The sequence below is a fragment of the Podarcis raffonei genome, chromosome 4 (assembly GCF_027172205.1).
Source record: "Podarcis raffonei isolate rPodRaf1 chromosome 4, rPodRaf1.pri, whole genome shotgun sequence".
Lineage (NCBI taxonomy): Eukaryota > Metazoa > Chordata > Lepidosauria > Squamata > Lacertidae > Podarcis > Podarcis raffonei.
The window spans coordinates 76,179,028-76,204,440 of NC_070605.1; the positions used below are offsets into that span (position 1 = coordinate 76,179,028).

Here is a 25,413-nt window from a genome sequence, read left to right on the forward strand (position 1 = left end):
GGGCAATTTCTTTCACTTCGTTTTCTTCCCATTAGCAAAACACTTCCTTTGTGAACTACCATGTTACTGACTTTTACTGACCTAGGACCAAAGCTGAGAAACTTCTGTACACTGTGCTCCAAAGTGCTGGTGTAATCACTTTGCCGGTGTATTCTAAACCTCAGTAAATAGAGTCAGGGAGGTGATATTCTGATCCCCAACTTTTATTTTTGAAGCATACGTGTTGTAAGCCTTACCTTTGAGGTCTCTGCAGTTGACCCATCTTCTCCAGAAGACTGTGTGTTTATGCTACTTAGAAACACAGGTTTCAACCTTGTATACGAGGTCCGATTACAAAAAGGTGTTGTTAGGTTATCGTGCACGTTTTCAAATGCTGGGAAAAACATCTCACACATTATCTAAACAAAGAAAAAAAGAGGGGGAAAAGAAACAAGTTTTGAAATGCTGTTGCAGTTACTCGGGTTAGAGTGGTCTTGGGGCTGAAACAATCTCACCCTATTCTCAGGACTTTAATAGAATCACAGAATTTGTAGAGCTGGAAGGAACCCCAATCCTCTGCAATGCAGGAATCTCAGCTAAAGCATCCCTGAGAGATGGCCATCCAAACTCTGCTTTAAAAACCTCCAAGGAAGGAGAGTGCACAACCTTCCGAGGGAGACCGTTCCACTGTCAAGCAGCTCTTACTGTCAGAAAGTTTTTTTCTGATGTTTAGTTGGAATCTCCTGGGTAAGAAACCCAGCTTGCAAATAACTTCTGGTTAGCAGTGCTGGTGCTGTGCCCAATGCCTGTGCTAATCAGGCTGCACATGGTTTTATCTGATAAAGTGAATGATTAGAGGTCTTTGACAGAACAGTATAATACACTAGAAATGAAGGAACTATAGGTTATGGGGAGGGGGCTATAGAGATCAGCTGCAAAGCTGCAGCTGTAGTGGCGTATGTGAGACCTTCACTGGTTGGTAAGCTAGATGGAGGTTAGATACGGTTTCAAAGGCTATTAGCTGCAGACCACGGTCTTCGTGATTATTTTAACCAGCAGGCAAATCCACAAGCAACAGTGGCTATTGTTTCATTGGAATGATCAAGCTACTCAAGCTATAAATCCCTCTGCTAATTATCATGAACTGATTAACATGGCAGTGAGAACCACACCCATGACTAACACACAATCTCACTGTTAACAGCAGAACTGTGCATCAGAAGCCTTTAGCAAAACACAAAATGCACACCTGCATATATTATTCCCTGCACTGACCACATGCAAAGTTGGTACAGTTATCCTACCTTCTGAGCTTCCATTTTCATTGAGCTCCACTCAGGATTTAAGGCAACACAATAAAGAAATTCCTTCAATGCTTCTTCAATCCTTCCTAATCCAGAAAGAGCTTGTGCTTTCACATAATGACCCTGTGTGAACATAACACACAGAAAAACCTCAATGTATCTCAGTTTCAAAAAAATTGTGGGAAACAGTACGGTTTCTTACATGCATTTCGTTATTTCATATTTGCTACCCACAGGCAAACAAAAACTTTTGCCACCTCCCCTATAGCAGCTTATGAACCTTGTACCTTAGGCCAATGGGGTTTATTTCGGCAGAGTGCCTCTGCATCATAAAGAGCTTGTTGATAATTCTTCATAGCTGTACAAAGTTCTGCCCGCTGTGCTATTAACGAACATTTACAGGAAGCTGAAAAATAAGCAGCAGACGAGAAAATGTAAGGGAAACTTTTGTCTATCATTATTAAATCTTGCTAGTTTTACACAGGCACAATCAAAACATAATCAGTTCCTACAATCAGTTCCTCTCTCTCTTGTTTATAATAGCATTCGTTCCTTTTTAAGAATATGATGGTTGAGAAACACATCTCTGCTAAAAGGCTGCATATATAAAGCATTGTATTTTTAGAGCTATCTAGCTAATCGCCAGGCAGCTTTCAAAAGGGGTGTATGTGGCAAGTTCGAGATCAGTGTGACATCAGGTTCTGTAAGGATTATAAAACATGAGAACACTTTGGCATGCCATTTCACTATGACCCTTGGGCTTAAGTTCCTAGTAGCTGGCAAGCTTACTAATTGGTAATATTAGCTCATGGTTCACAATTCCTGAAGACCAAACTCTTCCTCTGCAGAAACAAGAAGGCTTAGAAGCAACAGTATTTTTTTAAAAAATCATTAAAATGATTATTGGCCCTTCATCCAGATTGAGGACATCAGTCTACTATTGTTTTTCATACATTATTATTTCTGAATTATATAATTTAAATTCCTAATGCATATATATTTAGGAGGAGGATTCTTTTGATAAAGGTTTTCTTTATATATACTAAAAAATCAGCATCAAAATCAACTGGAAAGTTTGGAACAGCAACTGCTTGGTTCGATGTTATATAGCCTTCCTTGCAAACAAATTAGGATGCTCAATAAGCAGCCAATATCATATAACCTCCCCAAAAACCTTGTACCAAAGCTTGTCTGGAAGTGACCTCAATATAAGCAGAGACCCCTCTGCTTCCCTTCAAAGATTGAGAAAAAGCACTCAAGGCTTTATTGGCTTCCTTAATTAAGCAACAGAAGGTCACCGGTGAAAACCAGAGCTAAGTCTCAACCTACTTCAGCAAGACTCCACTCATGTGATTAACATCTCTCTTAGAACTTTGAAGTCTACAGCTCCTCTTTGCCTCCCACAGGCTCAGTTCTCTTAGTCTGTCCTTAGAAACTGTACTCAAGTTTTGTGAACAAAGATGTTTTGAAAGGGAACTAATTAAGTAGGCATGTGACTAAACCATCTCAGTTCCTAATGAAAAGCTAGACAACAGGTACGAACAGATGAAGATGGAAGAGTGAATGACACCATTGATGGTCAAGTTATTGAATCACCTGCTAGTCCTTTATGCTTCTAGCAGGTACTCATGCCTGTTAGCAAACAAGTCAGGTAGACACTCTGTAAAATACTCTGATGGTTCGATCCTATGCATTTGTACTCAAATCTAAGTCCCACTGAGTTCAGCAGGTCTTACTGCCAGGTAAATATGTACAGCAAGGGCAGCTAACCAGTGACCCTACAGATGCTGTTGGACTACAAATCCCATTATCCCACTGGCCATGGTAGCTAGGGCCATCTGGAGGATCACATCTGGACTAACCACCCTGGTTGGTGTAAGATTTCAGGCTGAACTTTCCACACTCTGTATCGGCATTGTCCCCAATGCTCTGAACCACAGTTTTGCAGGCGTTTCTACATATGTTCTACATATGCTAGTGGATCTCTTAAGGTTTATGCTTTAAAAAGAGGGGGGGGATCTTTTTTCCTCCGTGAAATCTATAGCAATGAAGGGTGAATCAGAAAAGAAATATTTGGCTAACTTGTTGGGGGAGTCTTAACCATTCTGGTTCAACAAGGATCGCTCTTAAGGAAGGTGTGGCATGTTTTCAACAAGTACTTTAACATCACCTACGGAACACACACACAGTCTACCAAAGTTTACAAGGAACATGTGTTTTACCATGACTAACTACGTGACAGACATGGGCACTTAAGATATTTTTAAGCACAATTCAAAACATGTTTGTGCAAGCACAACGGAAGCGTTTTAAAACAGACTGAGACTGTGTATAATATGCAGTTACATCAGTCTTTCCCTAAATGTATTTTCTCCCCCCCCCCCAAGCTTTAAAAAAGCCTTAGGTTTAGTGAGGGAACAAATTGGGGAGAATCTGCTTATCCTTTCTCCCAATGCCCCTCACCTAGGCATTTTTTTCTCACTACAGGGGGTAAAACCACATGCTCATATATTTCTTCCTGTCTGGAACTACAGAGAGGAGATTTTGACCAGAAAGAACAGCTGGTAGAGGAAAGGTTAAGCAGAGCCTCTCAAAGCTCCTTTTGGACAAAAGATCCACACAACTTCGTGCCATGCGTTATTTTGGCCTCAATTAAATTATATATACAGTTTGTTATCTGATCTCCACATTATGCCACCATAATGGGATACAAGCTGTGTGAGGCATATGAAATATATTTAAGGTTGTTTCCAGACAACTCGGTCCGAACATTCATCCTGATTTGTTTGCAGGGAGGTTGTATGAGGTCGCGTCATTTCAACCCTTATCCCACATTTTCCAGTGTATCTTCCCATCACTTTCCTTACTTAAAGAAAGGTTTTGGCTTTTGGAAGTGTGTTGGTTGTTCAAGACTTCCGAATCCATTGAATTTGCAGGTGTGCAGCTGAATCCCACCCACAAAACAGCAAAGGTTGGGAGGTGACCCACGTTGTTTGATACTAGATTGGATCCGGGCATAAATGGGACTAGGAAACTACACTGTGCTGCAGAATGGGTTAAGTAACTGGCAGCACTCTTATTTCTTATGTGTAGATTTTGAAGAACTTTTTTGGGGTGGGGAGGTGGGGAGGGTTATATTGGAACAACATCCCTTTTGACGATTTCTCCATAATCATGAGCGCAGACCAGCAACTGCTGTCAAAGTTACAGGGGCAAAGAGGTAGGCTTTAATTAACCAGACACATAAACTAAACGCTAATATGCCAGAGCTTTCATGGGCTTGAACACTCATGCCGTTACGATTCATGAAACTATTCAAGTATGTCTGAAGCAAATCCTCACTTTATTCTGCACAGATCACACTGACATCCTGCCCGTTTCACAAAATGCTGTGCCAGAGATTCTTCCCTGGGTGGGTCAGGATTGCTCTTAAACCCATATGCTGGCAGAGTGCAATGCCAGGCTTGCAGGAAATAATCACACTGGAAGCAGCAAAAGGAGACTGCTGGGGCCCTTACAGCACAAGGCGGGAAACTGGGCAAAGTTGTTGGTTTGTTGTTGTTGTTTTGCAAGGGGCAGGGTGGCGGGCGAGTAGAAAAATCACACCTCTACATGCTAATTACAGGGTTCCCCCAACCAACAATGACAAAACTCTAGTTCTGCAAAAGGAGTAGTCCAAGTAAAAGCACAGATTTCAGTTTATTTGAGGAGGGATCGTAGCTGAGTAGGAGAGCATCTGCTTTACATGTGGAAGGTCCCAGGTTCAATTCCTGGCATCTCCAGTTAAAAGGGATCACATAACAGGTGCTGGAAGACATTTGCATGTTCATAGAACCATGCAGCTATTATTGTGAGTTTGACTTCGCTTGCCAAAGAATTGATGCTTTTGAATTATGGTGCTGGAGGAGACTCTTGAGAGTCCCATGGACTGCAAGAAGATCAAACGTATCCATTCTGAAGGAAATCAGCCCTGAGTGCTCACTGGAAGGACAGAGCCTGAAGCTGAGGCTCCAATACTTTGGCCACCTCATGAGAAGAGAAGACTCCCTGGAAAAGACCCTGATGTTGGTAAAGACGGAGGGCAAAAGGAGAAGGGGACGACAGAGGACAAGATGGTTGGATAGTGTTCTCAAAGCTACCAGCATGAGTTTGACCAAACTGCAGGAAGCAGTGGAAGACAGGAGTGCCTGGCGTGCTCTGGTCCATGGGGTTACGAAGAGTCGGACACGACTAAACAACAACAACAAATTGGTTGACAGTTTTGTTCTCTCTTACTGGAATTAGCTCCCGTGTATAGGATATTACTGATGTAGAGGATACAGTGGATATACTGGGATTCATGATTGCACTGTGACTTTCTAGAATAAGTAAGGAATGTTTTCACAACATTTCAAGGGCATCTTTAAATAGAACTCTATTTAATTCCCATTACTACAGCGCAAGAAGAAAACTAGATTTAAGAACCAATAAAACTGGTGCAAGGCTTATTCAGGGAACGGTATTACTAATTATTAATGCAGAACAGAGTGAAGTAAATTTAACATTTCATTTTTACTGCATTCAGCCTAAAAAAAAGTACTGCATTTATCCCTAAAATATTGCCAGCGTTGAATAATCTTCACCACCACTACAAATTTTCCGAGTTATAAAAGGGAGTTGCAAAAAATATACCAGTTTATGCATCTGCAAGGTACATCTAAGTGCAACTAAAAATGAATGTTGTCTGTTATAGCAGGAATGCAAATAAAAAAACATTACTGAGGCTTACAGTGAAATAATTAAAAGTATAGGTGACATCATCGTAACACTTGGAATAGGGCAAAAATTCAAAGCAGGGGTGTTTAACCACAATAAACAGAATTAAGGTGAGCACAGCCTGCTGCAAGGAAACTTTCCCAACATGATTCTGTTTGCACCCTGCTCACCCAGGGGAATCCTAGGTGATGGAGGGCTCACTTTATGGTAGAAGTCCAAAATCTTAGGCTAGTGTCCTTTTCCTCCATGGAATCATAGGGGTTGAACTACAACTTCCCACTATTCCCAGCATAAAAAAGAAATTAGCAATATCCATGCCTTGCCATAGTCTTTCCCTCATACTAGAAAAAACACTTCTCTCAATTAAAAGATCCCTTCACTGGGCAGGCCATTATTAGCAGGCTGGGAAAGAGGGAATCAAGTCCTTTGAAGGACCAGGAGTTCAATAAGTACCTTTCAAGGGCATTATTTTTTTAAGGGAGAATTAGAACCAGCAAGAATAACTTTTATATGAGCTCAGCAACCTCTGAAGGAAGTAAAGCTGCCACACTTCAAATCAGCTGGAGCTTGCAAACTAGTTCAAGGCTAGGTTGAAGAACACTGCATTACAGTAGCCCAGAGGTGTTGCTACCAGGGACATGCCAAACATCTAGTTGTGTAGTATCTAGGTCGATGTGATGCAGACAGCTGTGTGCTACTCAAAAGCTGGAAAAATGCATTACTGGTCATGGCTGCCATTTGGGTATCATGAAACAGCTACAGGTTCCCAAGGTGCACGCTTGTTCTTTTTTTAAATAACCAAGTTGAATTTATTCGAACATGTTACAGGACTACAGGAAATCAAGATTCGAGGAATCTGAGGGCTCTGATTCTGAAGCCTCGTTCCACCGACATGTTTGTTCTTTATTTAATTGAAAGGAGACTCCCATTTACCGCCGCCCAGCATCAACAGGTCCATCTTATCTGACTGAACTTTAGTTTTCTCACCGTTATCCAGTTCATTATGAATCTTATTCATGGAAGACCCTGCCAGCCTGGATATAGAAGGAAATCCCTAGAAGACTCCATGAAGCTGTCTCACTCGGGTGTTAAGAAGCACAGGCAGAACCTTGAGAAACTGCACAGGATTGTCTCCCACAAGAAATGGAAATACCACCTTCAGGAACTGCCCTGCAAGGTAGGTACAGAAACACTGCAACCGAGTGCCACCTCTTAGCAATCCTCAACATTCCAGAAAGACAATCACTGCCACTGATATCAAAAGCAGAGATCAAAAGTAATCAGCTTTCCCCCACTCAAGCAGGTAGTAGTAATCCACCTACGATAAAGGAGTAATTAAAGGCTCGCCAACTCCAGATAATCCCATCTCACCCAATACAGAAAAATCCCATCCAGAGTGTGACCGCCCCACACACAACTGCCTGACATACCGTATATTGGGACAAAGCCCACACTTGTCATGGGGTTCCTGGGTTTGTTGAGAGTCACCAGTTAAGGAGGTCTCAATTGGAAATAAAAGTCTCCCCATATCCACAACCTGGGACAAATCCAGCAATGTTCTGTCAAGCTCCATCAGGGAGACCAAGAGGCAATCAGTACACCAACCAGAAGGCCTATTCTGCCCCAAGCTTCCCCTCTTATGGAATGTATTTTGTAACCAGAAAGAATAAATAGTTCAGTAATATATAATCAGGTAGCCAGTTGCTTTTCCTTCACCTGTAGTGTTTACTTGTGGTTAAAGCATCATTAGGAGTCTTTTAATTATATGTTGCACACCCAGCCTATGCTGTTAACAGAACAGTCATTCTAGAGCTGCTCTCTAAGTTCATTCTGTATAGTCCATTCCTGTCTGCCCTACATTAACCTTCTGCTGTCCCAGAAGCAACCATGTTTTTTCAGCAGTATTTATCAACTGCTAAAAATTCTAATAAATGCTGGCTAAAACAAAGGGAAACGTAAGAGTAGAAGCGCAGGTTCATACCCAGGAGCTGCAAACTAGAAAGCCAGCCATCACACATGTTCTTTATCTGCCAAATGCTTCCACAAAGGCACATGTCTGTCCAGAAATAACAGCCTATCACTTAAGTCAGGATGGGAAGTACAGTAGGAAATGGCTAACCTTCTATGTGAGCAAGATAAAAGAAATTCACCTGGGGTGCATTGAAGTCATGTCAAGGCTTTGGGATATACTACTCTTAGATTTCATAGAAACGTTACCTAATTATTGTAGTAGATTCATCGAGTGTGGAATCTATTTCCCATTTAAATCAGTGGTAACATTCCTAGCTACCTTTAACAGATGACGGTTGAGCCATATGCGTACAATTTTATTTTATTTTAAACCAACATAAAAATGTAATACAGCTTCATAAAGATGAGAGCTACTGACAGTCTCTAGGTAACCACAACTCCCACTGCATGATATTTCTTCTGTGCACGTGTACTCAGTGGAAGAGCGGATTTCAGAGATGGCAAATGTGATGTTTTTGAAAAGGAGTGGGATGATCAGTTCTTTTTCTAAAGGTTGCATCAACCCCGTTTTAAAACACCAGACACATTTGTCTGCTTCTCGGTCACATTGAGGCAGTATAACAAAACATTTTAAGCTCTGATTATCACTTCTTTTTTACGTGAAATCTGGCAGGCTCATTATTATTATTATTATTATTATTATTATTATTATTATTATTATTTTGTGAGGCAGAGGAGGAATGAGCAAGAGGCAAACCCCCAATTGTCTACCTAAACCTACCTTGTATTAAAGCAGAAATTAAATATTTTGTTCAAAGTGGATTGCTCCGGCCAGTTGGGACAAGCAGCGCTGAAGACAGCATCTGTAGGCCTGACCTTGAAAAGATTACGAAAGCCTGAACTAAGACCTAGGAAAAGACACAACATGCTTGCTGGCTCAGGGAATGCCTGTAGTCCAAAAGGCATGTGGGACATCTTTTCATTGCCACGTGAACCATGTTTGCATACACATTATCAAGGGAAGCTAGGGAAAGAAAAACAAACTTACATAAGCACTTCCAGTTATATTTTAACCAATTCTTTAAGGGGAAAAAAACCCCAAAACACTCTTTCAGTTATCCTTGCTCTGTTTTGTTGTGAAAAAGAAAGAGGTAGGAGGAAAAGGGAGAGATGGCCAGATAAAAACACTGTGAATATAATATACAGTGGTACCTCGGGTTACATACGCTTCAGGTTACATACGCTTCAGGTTACAGACTCCGCTATCCCAGAAATAGTACCTCAGGTTAAGAACTTTGCTTCAGGATGAGAACAGAAATCGTGCTCCAGTGGTGCTGCAGCAGCAGGAGGACCCATTAGCTAAAGTGGTGCTTCAGGTTAAGAAGGAACGAATTAAGTACTTAACCTGAGGCACCACTGTAATGTTCCATCCATGCCCCTATCGTGAAACAGCACAAACCATTCACAACAATAGGGCAGTGGCACAGTGAATTGCTTTTTTCAACCCTCAGTTTTGAAGCATGCCAAAGAAGTGTCTGGCCCAACAATATGTGCGAACATATGGCACAGGCTGTGTACCGGAAAAGAAGACTCCACACCATTAACCTCAGCTGGGAAGCTGCATAATACCAGTCAAAGTATTTGTCTGTTGGTCTGACATTGTCTACTTGGACTACCAGCAGCTCTCTGCTGGCATAGGGAGAGGAGTCTTTCCTATCCCCTGCTCCCTGATTCTTTTAACTGGCGACAGCAGGGGCTGAACCTGGGACATTCTGCATGCAATACACGTGCTCTACCCACTGAACTATGCTGCCTCCACCAATGGTTCCTGGGGGTTGGTTCTTCTACCTCAGCCCTATATACCCGAAGAAGCATCTCCACCTGCTGAGGTCCAGCTTCGAGGGCCTTCCGGTGGTTCCCTCACTGTGAGATTACAGGGAACCAGGCAGAGGGCCTTCTCAGTAGTGGCACTCGCCCTGTGGAATGCCCTCCTATCAGATGTCAAGGAAATAAGCAACTATCTGACTTTTAGAAGACATCTGAAGGCAGCCCTGTATAGGGACTTTTTTTAAATGTGTAATGTTTTATTATGTTTTTGTATCTGTTGGAAGCTGCCCACAGTGGCTGGGACAACCTAGTCAGATGGGTGGAATACAAATAAAACAACAACAACAAGGAGAACAACAACAACAACAACAACACTGACTCATCTCTGCCCAGCAGCATTGGGCTTAAGGAACAAAATCTTAAGGGATCCCCATTTTGGAAAAAGCAGTATTTGTATTATGCGGTAGCTCTAGAGGGTTTTCTGAATCTTCCAAGTAGTAAAACCGATGTTTTCCCCCCCTGGGGGAACGCAGGGGTACGTATACACCTAAACATTTTGTGCATCTTTGTACTTTTGTCCATTTACTGTATTTATTTTCCCCGATTTGAACTATAAAATGGTGATTCTCCTGAGTCAAAATGAGAGTACCTCTAAACATATATATTTTTTAGAAAAAAAGCACTGGGTAGAACAAATTGCTTTGAATCATACTTGCTTTGATGGCTTTGTTACCTGCCATCACTGAAAATTACCAAGCATTTATTTTAACACATTTATATCCCACCTTCCCATGACTAACAAATGATTGAAATAAAACCACACAAGGTCACATAAATCTCCCCATCACTCTAACCTAGTTAAAACACGTGTTTATATAGGATTACAAAGATAGTCACCTTACGGACACACTGTTAAGACAATATTCATGGAAGACAATTTTACTCGACAACAAGTGATCACCAAAGAAAAAGACAAAAATTAGACAATGTGGAAATGTAGCAGAACTTTTCCTGCTATCAGCAACAGTGATGGGCACATTATCTCTGGGACATGCCAGCTCTATCATGTATTTAACAATAAGTCTCTTTCCAATGGTAATTGAAACACTCTATTCCAAATGGCTTGACACGGGGTTTTGTTTTTGTATCTGTATTAATTACCAAACAGCTGCAATAAACCGTTTATTCAGCTGCACGTGACCTGCAGGAAGCAGGCAGCTTAGTGCAAACCAGCAATGGGCATATTGAAAGAGGTCACGAAGTTGCTGAGAGCTAACAAGAGCTGAAAGGATCAAAACCTTCTCAAGAAAACCAACATTACATTCCTTTATCCCATATATTTCTACCTCCAAGAAAGTGTGTGTAGGATTGCAGCTTTAGTGCGTTCCTAGCTTTAGAAGCAACATGTAGGAAGCGAACCAAGCAGTTAACACAAAAGAAGAAGAAAAAGACCATATTCAGGAAGAAGAGGAAGAGAGAGAAAAGGCGCAATAGTGGTTGACTTAAACTTAGGCACAAAACACAATGCAACGTTGAGAAAATTGCATGGCATTAGCTGGTAGAGATAGCTTCTTCCCACTTCTGCATGTAGTCATAAAATCGTAAGAGTTCAATACTGATAAGCTAGGGTTATAACTTCCTTGCTATTAGTGCAGAGAATTTAGATAGTGTTATTTCAACTGTTACACATGCAGAAAACAGCCCTGCACAGTAGGCTTGCTATTGCCATCCTGAAAGGGGCTGAGAGTGAAAGCTGCAATATTGCCACCTGGTGAATTCATTGCAGAGGTGAAATTTAAAGCAAGCACTTTCCAATTCACAAATTTAGCCATGAAGCTACAATAGCTCAACCTTCCAAAACATTTCAGCAATTGCCCCCCCCCACACAACCGCTTTTTAAAAACCGAACAGAGTTTTTCGAGCTCCAGAGATTGCACTGTACCACATGCTTGTGTTGGCCTTTTTAATTTATTTACAAAAGGTCATTACATGGAGAAAAGATAGCAGCGTCCATATGGGTACCACCGTGCTCGACTATGCAGGGAAATGTTTATTTATTACTGTCAGAAGGAAAATGAACTGACAGCTGAAATTGGAAAGTCACCTTTATGCAGAACCACCACCCTGCACTGAACACGCAGCATCCGGCCAATTTTAGCTCAACCTTTAACATCTGAGCAAAATCGACAAGGCAAGCCAGTGAAGAGTACATTGAGTTGAATGTCTCTTTGTTCACATTAAGAAAGAAACCACTTGCTTGCACCTCTAATTTTCTCCTGTCTACCTCCACTATTATTTTAGGAAGCGGTCCAAACAGAGCATAATCTACTCCCATATTTCCCCAAAAACACACAGGAAGAGAGGAAAGGAAATGTTGCTTCTGAACTATATTACACATGCACCTTTAGTCCAATCTATTTCAGAGCTTCCGGGTGGTATTAATTAAATTTGGCTTTGCATGTTCCTTAGCTACTCTTGGTGCTCTTCTTACCTCAAATAACGGTGTCAACAATATAAAAGCAAAGTTACAGTCAAAAGTCACCTCCTAAAGTAGTTCACACACTGAGACACTTAAACCAAACTGGGTTGGGGGGGGTGGAATCTAAGAAAACAGAGTTATTTGCTACTGCGGCGCAGGAATGCCTGCTGAGACACACAATGAAGGTACAAGCTACAAAAAGCTATCTAGGAATATAATAGCAGGGGGCCTATTTATAGCAATTTAAGTTGGGCAAAAAAAAATTCTTTTTTAAAAAAAAAAACTCAGCAATTTCCCTTGTACTATCAGGCAATCCTGGTACATTTATCCATTCAAACAACTTGTGTGAATCATGCCAGTTACAATGCCAGGAGTGTCCCTGCAGAACTGGCATTATCTTATTTCAAATTCTAAAAGCAGGGCCTGTTCTTTTGTTGTCTAGCATTGTTGGGGGAGGAGAAGAGAAGCCTCATTATACTGCGCTTCAGTCCTTTTTCTCTCTCATTACACCATTTCCCCACCCCCACCCTCTTTGATTCATTTTGGGTTTTAAAATCCAGCATCTAAGAACTACCTTCAATCAGGTGTCATTTCTGTTCTCTTTTTCTAAAATAAAAATGGCGCTCTCTCTTTTTTTTACTGCCCCACATTACTCAAAATTACATATAGGTTAATACTGGAAGGAAATGCCATTTGGGAGGAGTTCTACAAAAAATAAATAAATCACTGTACAGTAGTAGCCTGTCACAAATTACACAGGAAAAGAAATAGAAAGACAGAAAAGAACAGAAAGACAGAAAAAGAAAGAAAGATCTGCTGGTGCTTCTGGAACAATCTAGAATAGGGGTAGGCAACTTAAGGCCTGGAGGCCGGATGCAGCCCAATTCTCAATCCGGGCCGTGTGTTTTTACATGAGTAGAATGTGTGCTTTTATTTAAAATACATCTCTGGGTTATGTGTGGGGCATAGGAATTCGTTCATGTTTCCCCCCCCCAAAATATAGTCCGGCCCACCACATGCTCTGAGGGACGGTGGACCAGCCCATGGCTGAAAAGGTTGCTGACCCCCTGATCTAGAATTACTAAGTCACCCAACTAAATCCCACTTAAGAACTCATTCAAACATTGGTAACCAGTATGCAACTAGTTGCTGAAGCTCTCTCTACTTGCCAGTCATTTAGGGATGCCTCAACTTAGATAATCTCTGTTGCTATGAGGATTTTTCTCTTTCTATAGTTTTTGCACTGTTCCCCATTGCACCAAGATCATCTCCAATTTCCTGCAATCCCTACCTGGATTTCTTTTACAACCTCCACTTTCTCATTTGCTTACTCCAACCCTCTTGTCTTCTTTCTCACTTTGGTGTTTCCTGTCATACAGAGAACTGAATTCAAGTTATTCCATCAGGCTAATGCTTCCCCTACAAATCCCCCTTCCCCGCAAAACCCCACAGCTTCCACAGAGCGTGTTTAGGATCAGTGCAACCAAATCATCACCCCAATATTCATTTGTACTCCTTTCCCTATCCTTTCGTGAAGCCCTGTCCTTATTTCCAGGACTGGATCTCTCGACCTTGATGGTCCAAACAGCACCAAATAGGATGCGAGAGCTTAAGAACTAAAATACTGTAGAGCCAGTGTGGTGTAGTGGTTAAGAGCGGTGGACTCGTAATCTGGTGAACCGGGTTCGATTTCCTGCTCCTCCACATGCAGCTGCTGGGTGACCTTGGCCTAGTCACACTTCTCTGAAGTCTCTCAGCCCCACTCACCTCACAGAGTGTTTGTTGTGGGGGAGGAAGGGAAAGGAGATTGTTAGCTGCTTTGAGACTCCTTCGGGTAGTGATAAAGCGGGATATCAAATCCAAACTCTTCTTCTCTTCTTCTACAGAACAGCACGACACTTGCATGATTTCCCCTAACAGCTCTTTACGTTTTTCTCTTTGAATGCAGAACCCTGGGAATGGGCTTTCATAACCTCCTTGGTTTCTATTAAGATGAAGATTTGAGCAGAACAGAATTCTTACAAGGAGTATGGCTTAGAAGAACCCACCCCCCACCCCCAAAAGGAGGAGAAACTATCCTTGGAGGTAAACATCCTCTTATCACCAGCTGTATTTAAATCTTTTTACAACAGAAAGATCTTACGGTGCTTGTACAGGCATGTACAATGCTAATAAAAATGGCCTTATGCAGGGTGCATATAACCCCAAAGTAAGCTTGCATTTTCCTGCCAAGTGCTGGGAAAACTTTTATTCCAGACTTCTGTGCCTGTTTTGAAATCCAAAGGTAGAAGTGGAAGGGTTCTGCTCCCCACTTCACAAAGAAACGCAAGCCAAAAGCTTGCCACACACCTCGCGATAAACTACCACTTGGTTGGTTGGTAAAGGGCTGTCACCACTGGTTTTCTCAGACTTCAATTTTTCCAATTCCCCACAAAATGTTTAATTGTGTTATCACAAAAGCAACGCCACATTGCTTGCAAGGAGTGCTGACCCAACTCCTTGGGTACTGCTTAAGTGAATTTTGAAGCAGGCCAAAAACTGGACTATTCTTCAACTAAAGAGGCTTCCCTGTGTTCTGAGCTTGCAAAGAAGCAGGATTAAGAATGACGCTGCTTCTGCACACTGATACAGGTTTCATTCTGGGTCCTTTTCCAGGTTCTACATTGCATTTCTAGATATATTCCTAATGTGTTTTAAGTGTGCGCCTAAATTTGTAATGGGGTGGGTGGCAGGGAACATAACAGATGTATCTCTGCAAACACAGAGGTGTCGTGCAGGTACACGTGTCAAGCAAGCTGAGACCAACCACAACTCCCTGTTGAGTGTACACTTGATGACACACTCCACTTCGCTTGTGCACAATGTGCGGAACCCCGATCTAGCCACCAGCATACAGTCTGACATAAAGCTCCCCCCGCCCCTCAAAATAAAGAAAAAAAGCAATGTATGATTCTTGTTAGCTTATCCAAGCTGGCTGAGGCTTGTTCCATATTGCAATTTGTTGCCCACAAGCCAGCAAAGGTTGCCAGCTTTGATTTAAACCGCTGCAAGTTATTTCAGTGATCAAACCACCATTTTGCCACGCAGAAATGTGAAGGAATGGTTCTAATGTGCCTCTGACTGCCTATTGTCTCAGAGTAGAAACATCAACACATTTTACATAAGGCTCTTTTCGTCACAGACCAGGGAAAAGGCTTTTCTAGAAATGCTGCAGGATGAGTCATAAACTGCAAGGCAGTAAAGCATTTCACTGTTGATAACTTGATGCAGTGTGATTAAGCCAGGCTTTGTTTTCCTTTTTGTTCCATTTACCAGGCTGCTATCTCGCCCATTTTAAAGTATAGGCTTGTCTGTGATGCAGCTAGGCTATGTATGTGTAGTAGGAAGTTGTTTATGTATGTCACTGACCTTCTGTACACAAGAGAGCTCTAATCTTATGATAGGCAATGCTGTGTAACACACACACACAGAGAGAGAGAGCTTATTCACCTTGTCTAACTGACGTATGTTTAGGAAAGGCGTAACTTCAGTTAGAGGTCAAAATCGCACCAGCTTCCCTGAAATCCATCTTTCCCCACTGGAGTTCCAGTGACTAACTTCCTGTTTTACCCTCTTTACCCTTTGCAAATACTTATTTACAGCTTGCTCAACATACTCGCATAAGAGAACTCGACTATTGGAAGGCAACTGCAATTTTGTGGTCTTTCCTACTGAGGATGGTCTCTGCAGAGCCGTAGCTAGAGGTGGGGTGGGGTGTCTAGCCAGGGTTTAAGCCTCTGGGTGAAGCTGCCAGAGGGGTGCCATTGAGGCTCCCAGCATGTCTGGGCTTCAGCCAGAGAGGAAGATGAAAAAGTGATGGCAGCCTTCCTTCCCCTTTACCCATGAAGCTTAATAATAATAATAATAATAATAATAATAATAATAATAATTTATTTATACCCCGCCCATCTGGCTGAGTTTCCCCAGCCACTCTGGGTGGCTTCCAATCAAGTGTTAAAAACAATACAGCATTAAATATTAAAAACTTCCCTAAACAGGGCTGCCTTCAGATGTCTTTTAAAGAGAAGATAGCTGCTTATTTCCTTCACATCTGAAGGGAGGGTGTTCCACAGGGCAGGCGCCACTACCGAGAAGGCCCTCTGCCTGGTTCCCTGTAACCTCACTTCTCGCAATGAGGGAACCGCCAGAAGTCCCTCGGCGCTGGATCTCAGTGTCCGGGCTGAACGATGGGGGTGGAGACGCTCTTTCAGATATACAGGACCGAGGCCGTTTAGGGCTTTAAAGGTCAGCACCAACACTTTGAATTGTGCTTGGAAACGTAGAAGGCTCATTTACAACACACTGCAGGGAAAGGGAGAGTTGGAAAATCTGAAGAGGCTGTGTGGCTCTCCCCAGTGAAGCAGAAGATAGGATCCCCTGTGGGTTTGCTCAGGTTTGAGAAAGAAATTCTGGAGGGAGGGAGGGAGGGGCAGGAAGCTGAGGAAGAGAATCAGATGGACTAGATGAACCTTGGGGTCCCTTCCAGCTCTACATTTATATAATTTTATGATCTCTTCCGAACTTTGAATGTGTTGAGTCATTTTACAGTTGAGTCATTTTACAGACTATACATGATCTACACACAGGAAAATAAGGGGTGTGTGAGCATTTTCCTTGCCAGAGCCAGTTCCCTGGCAAGCTCTGGTATCTTCCTTACTTTTACAAACACTTCTAGCAAAAAAAGTTGTTATAGATCCATACTTCTAGCGCAGCCTCAAACTAAATGCATAGTTCCAGAATCAAACTTTCAGCTGCATTTATGTGCTGAACACTCCACTCAATATTAAAAATACAGATCCAAGTAGCCTTAGGTGTGTTATCAATCCTCTGGCAAAACAATATTTTAAAATTTTAAATATTAATATTTTAAATATTAAGTATTAATATTTTAAAACCCTTTAACAACCCATTGTGCATTATGACTGCTAATATTTAGGTACTGTTTCACTGTCCATATAAGCACTGGGAGAGTGAGAAGATGAGGTTTTAAAAATCTCCCTAAACCTGAGCTAAATGCTTTCCAGTTTGAGATGGGCCCAAGAAGGATCACAGAAATCAAGTTTTCGAAGGGAAATTCTATTTGGGGATAATGATCTGTGTTATGTTTTAACCAAGTACTTTTCAAAAATTTATCCCAAAAGTTTTATTCTTAAAAAAACAACCCCGCAACTCATTACAAGACTGAAAAATGCAGCATTGCTTTAACGCTTGCGAGAGAAAGAACTTCTCCATGGTTAAGTTGACAATGACAAAGGAGGCACAGTTAGGTAAATCAATTCCACTGATTTGTTTTACTGGGTTAAAAAGAGGGCACTTTGGTATCACAATATAGAGATAATTCAAGATTCAGAGACGTACAATTACAGAAACTTTCCTCATATCAGAATGTGTTTTCCAATGAAACAATGAGGCATGAAACAAATGTAGTTTTGCTGCTTGACATGACAAAAGACAATTTCAGCTCCAATGGTTCTCTCTATTATTGCAGGTATGGGAAGCCTCTGGTCATCCAAATGTTGCTGAACAACAACATCCATTGGTCCCAGCAAGCACAGCCAATGGTCAAGGATGGGAGCTGCAGAGGTCAGCAACGTCTGCAGAGCCGAAGGTTGCCAACACCTGCTCTACATGGGAAGGTTTTCGTTTGTTATGTCTAAACAGTTGCATGTAACGATAGCAAAATAACGACTGAAAAAGGAAGGAAAAACATATTTCCCTATATACAAGCTCTGTTCCAGCCTATTGAAGTCACCAAGAAAGGCCCAGCTCCAAAAACTTTTAAACAGCCTATCAGAAGAGAACCAACAGTACTCCTCCCTACTGGCATTTCAAAAGGTCAGGATGACCTGTGAAAATTTACACATCAAGCATACACAGCCAAACCTGGAACCATGGCATTCCAGAGTGTTCCAGACTCTCTGATTCATGCATTAATTCACACACACCCATATTTCTGAAATTTTAACCACAACCAGCAACAGTGAAACTTTCACTCTGCCTGTCCAAATGCACCTATTTGATGTTTCTGGAGACACATTTTCTTAGTCACATAGATACCAAAAAGGTTTTGAAATCCATCTATATTATGCAATCTGGTGGTCTTACAGTAAGCATGTCAACATCTTAGGTATAAGGTTCCGAATGTGTTTAGAGAAGTCACACTCTCTTACACTGTGTTGTGATGATGAGTATTCAGGGAAACAATATTATGCAATTCTGATGCTGTTCCCAGAAATTACACAGAATCTATTCTCAAATTCTCGATTGTCACAAATTTGTAGATGAAAATAGAACGTTGTAAATTCTTTGTTTTTTAAAAAATAAGTCCTCCATCTCCCACCATGAACAAATGAACAACACACAGATAATCTGCAGGGTGCCCAACTGCGTATCCGTAAGTTCTGTGGATACAGTAGCTGCTGCAAGTTTTGCTTTGAATTGTAAGGAAGTCCCTGAGGTAAGAGAAGTAAGTCATTTATCAATTTCCCAAGGTTTGGGTAAAGACGACTGGCAATGACCTTAACCCACACTGCACATTTTAGAAATTCTGCCAAGCAGGAAGTGTCATCTTATATATTCCCAGCTATTTTTGTGGCTAGTCAAAACGCTGGCAGTGAAAAAAGTATGTACCTACTGGGTACTGGCAGGGCAGTAGATGAAGATGTATTGCTGCATTAGAAAAGGTATGTGAAGAGGAAGGATTAGCTCGTATCTTCAGGTGCACACCTTACATCCTTTCTGAGTTTCCAAGATGCTGAAAGCCCCACAAACCTCTGTGTTGACAATGTCACAAAGCATTACCACACCTAGGCTACAATTACATTTCAACTTTCACTATTATACAATTTTTAAACTCTCTAGAATTATTTCCCACAAAGCTGTTTTCTTACTGGTGCCTGACCTGTCAAATGGAAGTCAGAAACCAATACAAAATAAGTGGCTTTAGTTGTGCTAGAGAAAAGGAAAGCTAATTTGAACCTCTTGAGCATAGATCTGAGCCACAAGGCACCAGGACTGAGAAAACCATGTGGGGTATGAACTTTTCTAACTCCTGGATGAAAATCTCAATTTCTTGCAGTTGCAGAGGCCCTTAACATTCTCCACAAAGCAATGCACAGAAGATACAATATGTGTTCAGATGTCGACTATTCCCAGTATTTGCTCTCACCCCTGCCCTGACTTCAGCTGGGAAGCATCTTGGGGCTGTAACTGCCAACCCTCAAGAGCACACCTTACCTCATTCTAATAAACCCCATGGCTGCTTCTGGTCAATGTTAACAAAAACCCAGTTTTTTTTTCTGAATGGGCAAGGCAGCTGGAACCCACCTAAACAGAACGAATTATGTTTCCCACATAACTTGAGAAGTCAAATTAACCCTTTACCCAACACCCCACAGCCTATTTCCCCAATACACATGCCTTCCAAACACTGAAACACAACTGCGCCTATGCCGCAGACCCTTCTGACCCCTAGAAATTATTTCACCATTGGGCTGTCACACAGCCCAAGCACGACAACACAGCAGTTTGTAAGAACTGAATAGATTCCCGTTCTCCTTCACAAACTGCAACAGTTGGGAGGGGGGCGCCTCCCAACAGAATATTGGGAACCCCAATTGCACAGTGCCAGGAAGCACAAGCTTAGTGGGGGGGTTGTTTCTTTTTTTAGAAAGTGACACACTTCCTCCCACTTTCTACACTTCACATATAGTTTGCAAAAACACCAGGCAGTGCAGAAAGCGCCACAACGCACTTTCCACCCAGGTGTTGAGAAGGGGCCCCTTATTGTCGAATTCCTTCTCATTCCTTCTCAAGGCCTGGCTGCCCAGCGTTGGCAGAAACACCCACTCCTGGAAATGGCCCCCATTACACTGCGCTTTCTCCCCGTCGGGAAATCCCTAATCCGCTTCCCACATAAGGAAGGGAGCTCAGGAACGCAACTGGGCCTGTTTCTCCCCTTGTGAGCCAAAGCAACACAGGTCGGGTATGTGGCGCAGCGTCGCCGAGCATATTGACAAGGTTTTTGCCCTTGCTGCTTCCAAAGGCAACAGGGAAGCTTTCTTCTGTGGGGAGGAGTCGGGAGTGTGCGGCGGCGAGCACTCACCGAGGTCCAGGGCCTGGTTGTACTTCTCCAGGGCGGGCGCCAGCTCCTGCCTCTCCTTCAGCGCGTCCCCTTCGGCGCCCAGCCGGCGCGCTTTGCTCTCGGCCGGGAACCACTTCTCCAGCAGGCTGCCCAGGACCACGTTGACGCGGGGACCGGCGGGGGGCTGCGCGGCCGGGGCAGCGGCAGAGGCTGGGCGCCGGGCGGCGCAGCGGGCGCACTCGCCTCCGCCGCTCTGGGCGCAGCGCTTGCAGTGGGTGTGCCCGCAGTGCAGAGTCACCGGCTCGCAGAGCAGGCGGCGGCACACCGGGCAGCCCAGCGGCTCCGGGGGTCGGCAGCAAGGCGGGTCCGCCAGCGGGTCGTCTCCCTCCGGAGTTGTTTCCTCGCCGCCGCCGCCGCCAGGCCCCCGCCACGGCGGCAGGCGCAGCTCTTTGTCGCGGAGGCTGAGCGCGAAGCTCTCGGCCAGTTCGCGCAGCTCCTCGGGCCTCAGGCGGGCCAGCCTGGCGGCGGCGCTGTAAGCATCCAAAGCCTCGGCCATGCGTCCCGCGCGGGCCAGCGCGTCCCCTTGGCGGAGGCAAAGGCCCCGCTCGGGCTGAGCCAGCTCGGCCAGCTGCGAGCTCAGGATCTCCGCCGCCAGGGCGAACTGCCCGCCTCGGAAAGCCTCCTCGGCCACTTGCAACATCTCCGCGCAGGGACCGCCGCCGCCGCCTCCTCCTCCTGCCGCCGACGGGGCCTGGTGGTGGTGGGCGCGCTGCTGCGCCTGCTGCCCGAGCACGGCCCCCAGCTCCATTTTCGCCGGGTTGGCTGACTGGGTGGGTGTGGTGGTGGCGGCGAGCGCTCCTGCTATGGCTTCATCGTCGAGCTCAGCGCCTCCGCGAGGATCAGGAAAGCGGAGAGGCGGCCCCTCGCAGCCGCCGCGCCTCGCTCAAGGAGCCTGGTGGCCGCCAGGGCTGGGACGGACGCCGTTATGAAAGGGCTGCGCGGGGGGGAAGGCGCGCCGCCAGCTCCGTCTGGGGCGTCCCCCGAGGAGAGCGAGCGCGTCGGGGTCAGGGGGAGGAGAGCAGGGCGGCGCTGGCCTCGCTCCCGGAGCGCGCCAGCAGGCAGCTGAGACTATTCCGGGCTCAGGCGCTTATGCAACGCCGAGCGGTTGTATAACTCCGTCTCCCCGGCTGAGGGCAGCACCGCCCCGCCGAGCGCCCGCCCCAGTCCCCGGCCTGGTGAGCCGAGCGCACATGCCCTCCGACAGCCGCTCCGCCCGCAGCGCACGTGTGTGTGACGGGGGAGAGGCCGGCCAGCGCCTCGCAGGCTTCCGGGAAGCGGCGGCGCGGCTGGTTTTCTGTTCCTCTCCAAACTGGCTGCGTCTCCGCCTCGCTTCAGCCACAGTTCTGCGCGGAGAGGGGCGGCTTTCAGTTCTCCACAAAGGAGAACTAGGGCGAACCGTGTGGCCGTGACCCTCATTTTTAAGCCGGCAGCTCCGCATTTGCGATGCTCCTTTTGTAAAGTTTCACAGACCGCTGGGTGTAATTTGGGCCGAGTTTGTGTTTTTCAGCGCAGTTTCACGTGCGAGGAGAGGCCAGCAGAAATCTAAAGAGGGTTAAGAGGGGAAGTGCGTATATTTATATAATAACCCATCCTCCACTCCTCTCATCTGTCTGGTTGTAAGTCATACGGCTTCTTGGTATGACTGGACGAAGTCTCGTCATCCATCATCCACTGTGAACCTATCACAGTGCAATCCTATGCATGTCAGAGCAGAAGGAGGCATCCAGTGGAGCTTACACCAAGGGAACCTTGAACCGAAGCCTTGTTTCTATTTCCATATCAGGTGAGACAGGCTTAGCTCATCTCCACACCCAGATAACTTCCCTTGTTATCCACAGTATGGCTAGAATCACTTTTTAAAAACCCACGCTAAATGCCATCTGTTTGAATCGCTTATTTAGAAATCAAGAACTCTGCAATGGATCTGACGTTTGCCTGACACACTAAAATGGCACCTGTTCTACTGGGCTGCTGCTTCTCTCCCTCCGTAACTTATGGGAAATGATCAGCTGAAGCTGCTCCCTCACGTTTAAGGCCCCAAGTCACTTGGGCCAAGTGAAGCCCTGGTCAAAACAGGTAACCTTCTTCAAGTTCTGTTTCCAGAGGCAGGGCTGATGGTCCTGGGGTTACTGAAGTTCTGTTGAAATTCCCATCAACCCCAACCAGCGTGGGCCATGTTGGCTGGCTTGGGGCTGCTGGGAGTTATAGTCCAAAGCAGCTGGAAGATTTCAGGCTGCCAAAGGCTGTTTTTTGGAGTGCACCATCCGTAGTAATGCAGGATAAGCAAATATTGCAAATGAAGCTGTAGTGGAACGGGGGCAGACAAAAACCAGAAGCTAGGAGCTGCAGGCAACACCACGCCCATTTAAGTAGCCTGCTTCTGTCAAATGTGAAAAAGGATTAACTTTGCAGTTGCACTGGTAGATTTTGCATTACAGTAAATTGTTCTACAGGAGAACTTAGGCGACAGTTTGGACTCTTGTGTAAATCTCCAGCAAATCTGCACACTCAGAGCTGTAAAACAACACAGGAAACCTGTGTTTTAGTATCTTAATAGTGTGAGATTAGGTGGCACTTTAGTATGAATTAGATTTGTAGCACACTCCTGTGGCTGTTTTAAGCCCCACTGAATTGAGCAGGACTTGCTCCCTCCCAGGCAAGTGTATTTATGTAGCCTTAACAGAAGCAAGCTCCACTGTCTTTGCTGGTAATAAAGAGATCTGAGCCTCAATTTGCCATGCGAAATATACCCTTTGCCATCAGTTATAAAAGTGGGATAGGATAATAAATACAGTGTGGTCCATTCCTGAAGCAGCAAAAGTGGACCTTTGATTCCAGAGGTAGCTGGTGCCCAGGGGACACCAGGGAGACCAACAATAGGGCAAGCCAGAGCCCATGGCAGGCAGAACCAACAAATTCTGATTTTGTCTCCCATCTTCCTCCCTGTTGAGTTCTAAAAGGGCAAACAGACTAAGGAGTAGGAGGAAGATGGCAAGCAAGGAGATAAGCAGGTGGAGGCTGGCTAAGGGCAAACTGGGCCTGGATGGACCAGCCTCCATTGGAATTGGGGAAGTGATGGATGAGTGCCGGCCACCTCATTTCCTGGTGCGCTGCAGGGCATAAAATTCCATAGCATAACTATATAATTGCCCTTAAGCACTGCCTGAATCACTCATCGACTACAATAATAAACACCCTTACGAAAGTGTAAACCCAAAACAACAATGTGCAAAACTGAATGCCGTGGGACAACAACTGAGTAAATGTGCAATTGCATAAAGCTCTGACAAACCTGAATACAGGAAATTCCTTTCAAGTCCAGTTCATTTACACACAAATGAAGAGTTACAGAGTTAAGAGTGGGGGGCTACATGTCCTCATTTTAAACAATGCCTTTGCACATGGGAAACTCGACGTATCAAGGAAGTTGGACAAGGAGTCTTGTCGCCGAAAAGCTAACTTTTCATACACAGGAATATTTTGATTTCAAGAAATATATGTGATCACTCCCACCCGCTGTCTGAAATGGTACAGTCCCAGGAATTTTCTTGCCACATTATTGAACTGGACATGATACAGACATTAAGCCTTTGCTATGGTGTGAAACAGCAGAAGCATAGTTTATGCCTCACTCACTTTCATATACTTTTACTTGAATCATTGAATTGTAGAGTTGGAAGGGACCTGAGGGTCATCTAAGTTAAGGTTACCAGATTTTTTTCAATGAATCCGGGGTCACTTTTCAACTTCAATGGTTTTTGTATGAGGACTGATCTGGTGACTGTCCCCGGGAAATGGGGATATCTGGTAACCTTAATCTAAGTCCAGCCCCCCCCCCCGGCCATGCAGGAATCTCAACAACTTGACTTTTGAACTTCATTGGCTTCAGCTTAGCACATATTCATGTGCTTGTGGTTGTTACCATAGTCATTGGCAGTCCGGCACCATAACAGTTTTTGACTAATACTGTACTGTATATCTATGCATGGGTCATGCTCTCAGTGACTGAAACAATGGTCCACTAGGCTGATTTTAATTGGGTTAGGACGACTTCAGGGTTCCTGTAATTCCCTCCCTATCATCTGCTGTTACACCACCAGTCAGAATTAATTATATACACCAAGATGCACCAATATTGTCTGGAAGACTTTTATAACAGAGATTTGGCAGACATCCTTGCTTTTTTTCCACTGTCAAGAATCTTTCTTTTTTCCCCACTGTCAATAATCTTTTTTTTTTTATGCTGAAGAGCCTATGCCTCTGTTTGAAGCTTTTTTGGTTGGCCAGTCATTTTAATGATTGCTTCTTGCTGTTTTTAATTAAGCACCCTCATATTGCAGTATGTACTTTTATAAATAAAATACTTGCAGTGGTTACAGTTATTAAGGTGCATGACAAATCATTATCAATGACAGTAGTTGCTGATATGTTACCTGTAGTAAGATATATTATTAAATCACGTACAGTGGTATCTCGGGTTACATACGCTTCAGGTTACAGACTCCGCTAACCCAGAAATAATACCTGGGGTTAAGAACTTTGCTTCAGGATGAGAACAGAAATCATGCTTCGGCGGCATGGTGGCAGCAGGAGGCCCCATTAGCTAAAGTGGTGCTTCAGGTTAAGAATGGACCTCCGGAACGAATTAAGTACTTAACCCGAGGTACCACTGTACTGTATTTTGCCTCATAAGCACTAAATTAATATGTGACTGTAAAAAGAATTGGCTAGGTCTGGAGATGTTTTAAGAGTTGTTTACTGGGGACATCTAGTGGTGGATCAAAATAGCTCTCACTTCTTTGTTGACCTGGAAAAAAGACTTGTCAATTCAGAATGTAAATCTTGAAAAAGGTTACTCTAGCTGGTTACAGAACAAGAGTGATGGCGTAATCATAATTTGTACCCAACAATAGCTC

The 25,413-nt window shown here is 44.0% G+C and overlaps 1 protein-coding gene across 1 annotated transcript in view; it reads right to left on the reverse strand.

Annotated features, from left to right (window-relative positions):
- LONRF2 (LON peptidase N-terminal domain and ring finger 2) overlaps window positions 1–21,378 on the reverse strand; it is a 37,606-nt gene extending 16,228 nt beyond the window's left edge. The window contains exons 1-4 of the mRNA XM_053384192.1: window positions 20,459–21,378; window positions 1,571–1,689; window positions 1,284–1,406; window positions 237–398 (exon numbers count right to left, since the gene is read on the reverse strand). Of these exons, the coding sequence (XP_053240167.1) occupies window positions 237–398; window positions 1,284–1,406; window positions 1,571–1,689; window positions 20,459–21,245 (1,191 nt within the window). The 5' untranslated portion in view covers window positions 21,246–21,378. The remainder of the gene's footprint in view (window positions 1–236; window positions 399–1,283; window positions 1,407–1,570; window positions 1,690–20,458) is intronic.
- Between the last annotated feature and the right edge of the window lie 4,035 nt (window positions 21,379–25,413).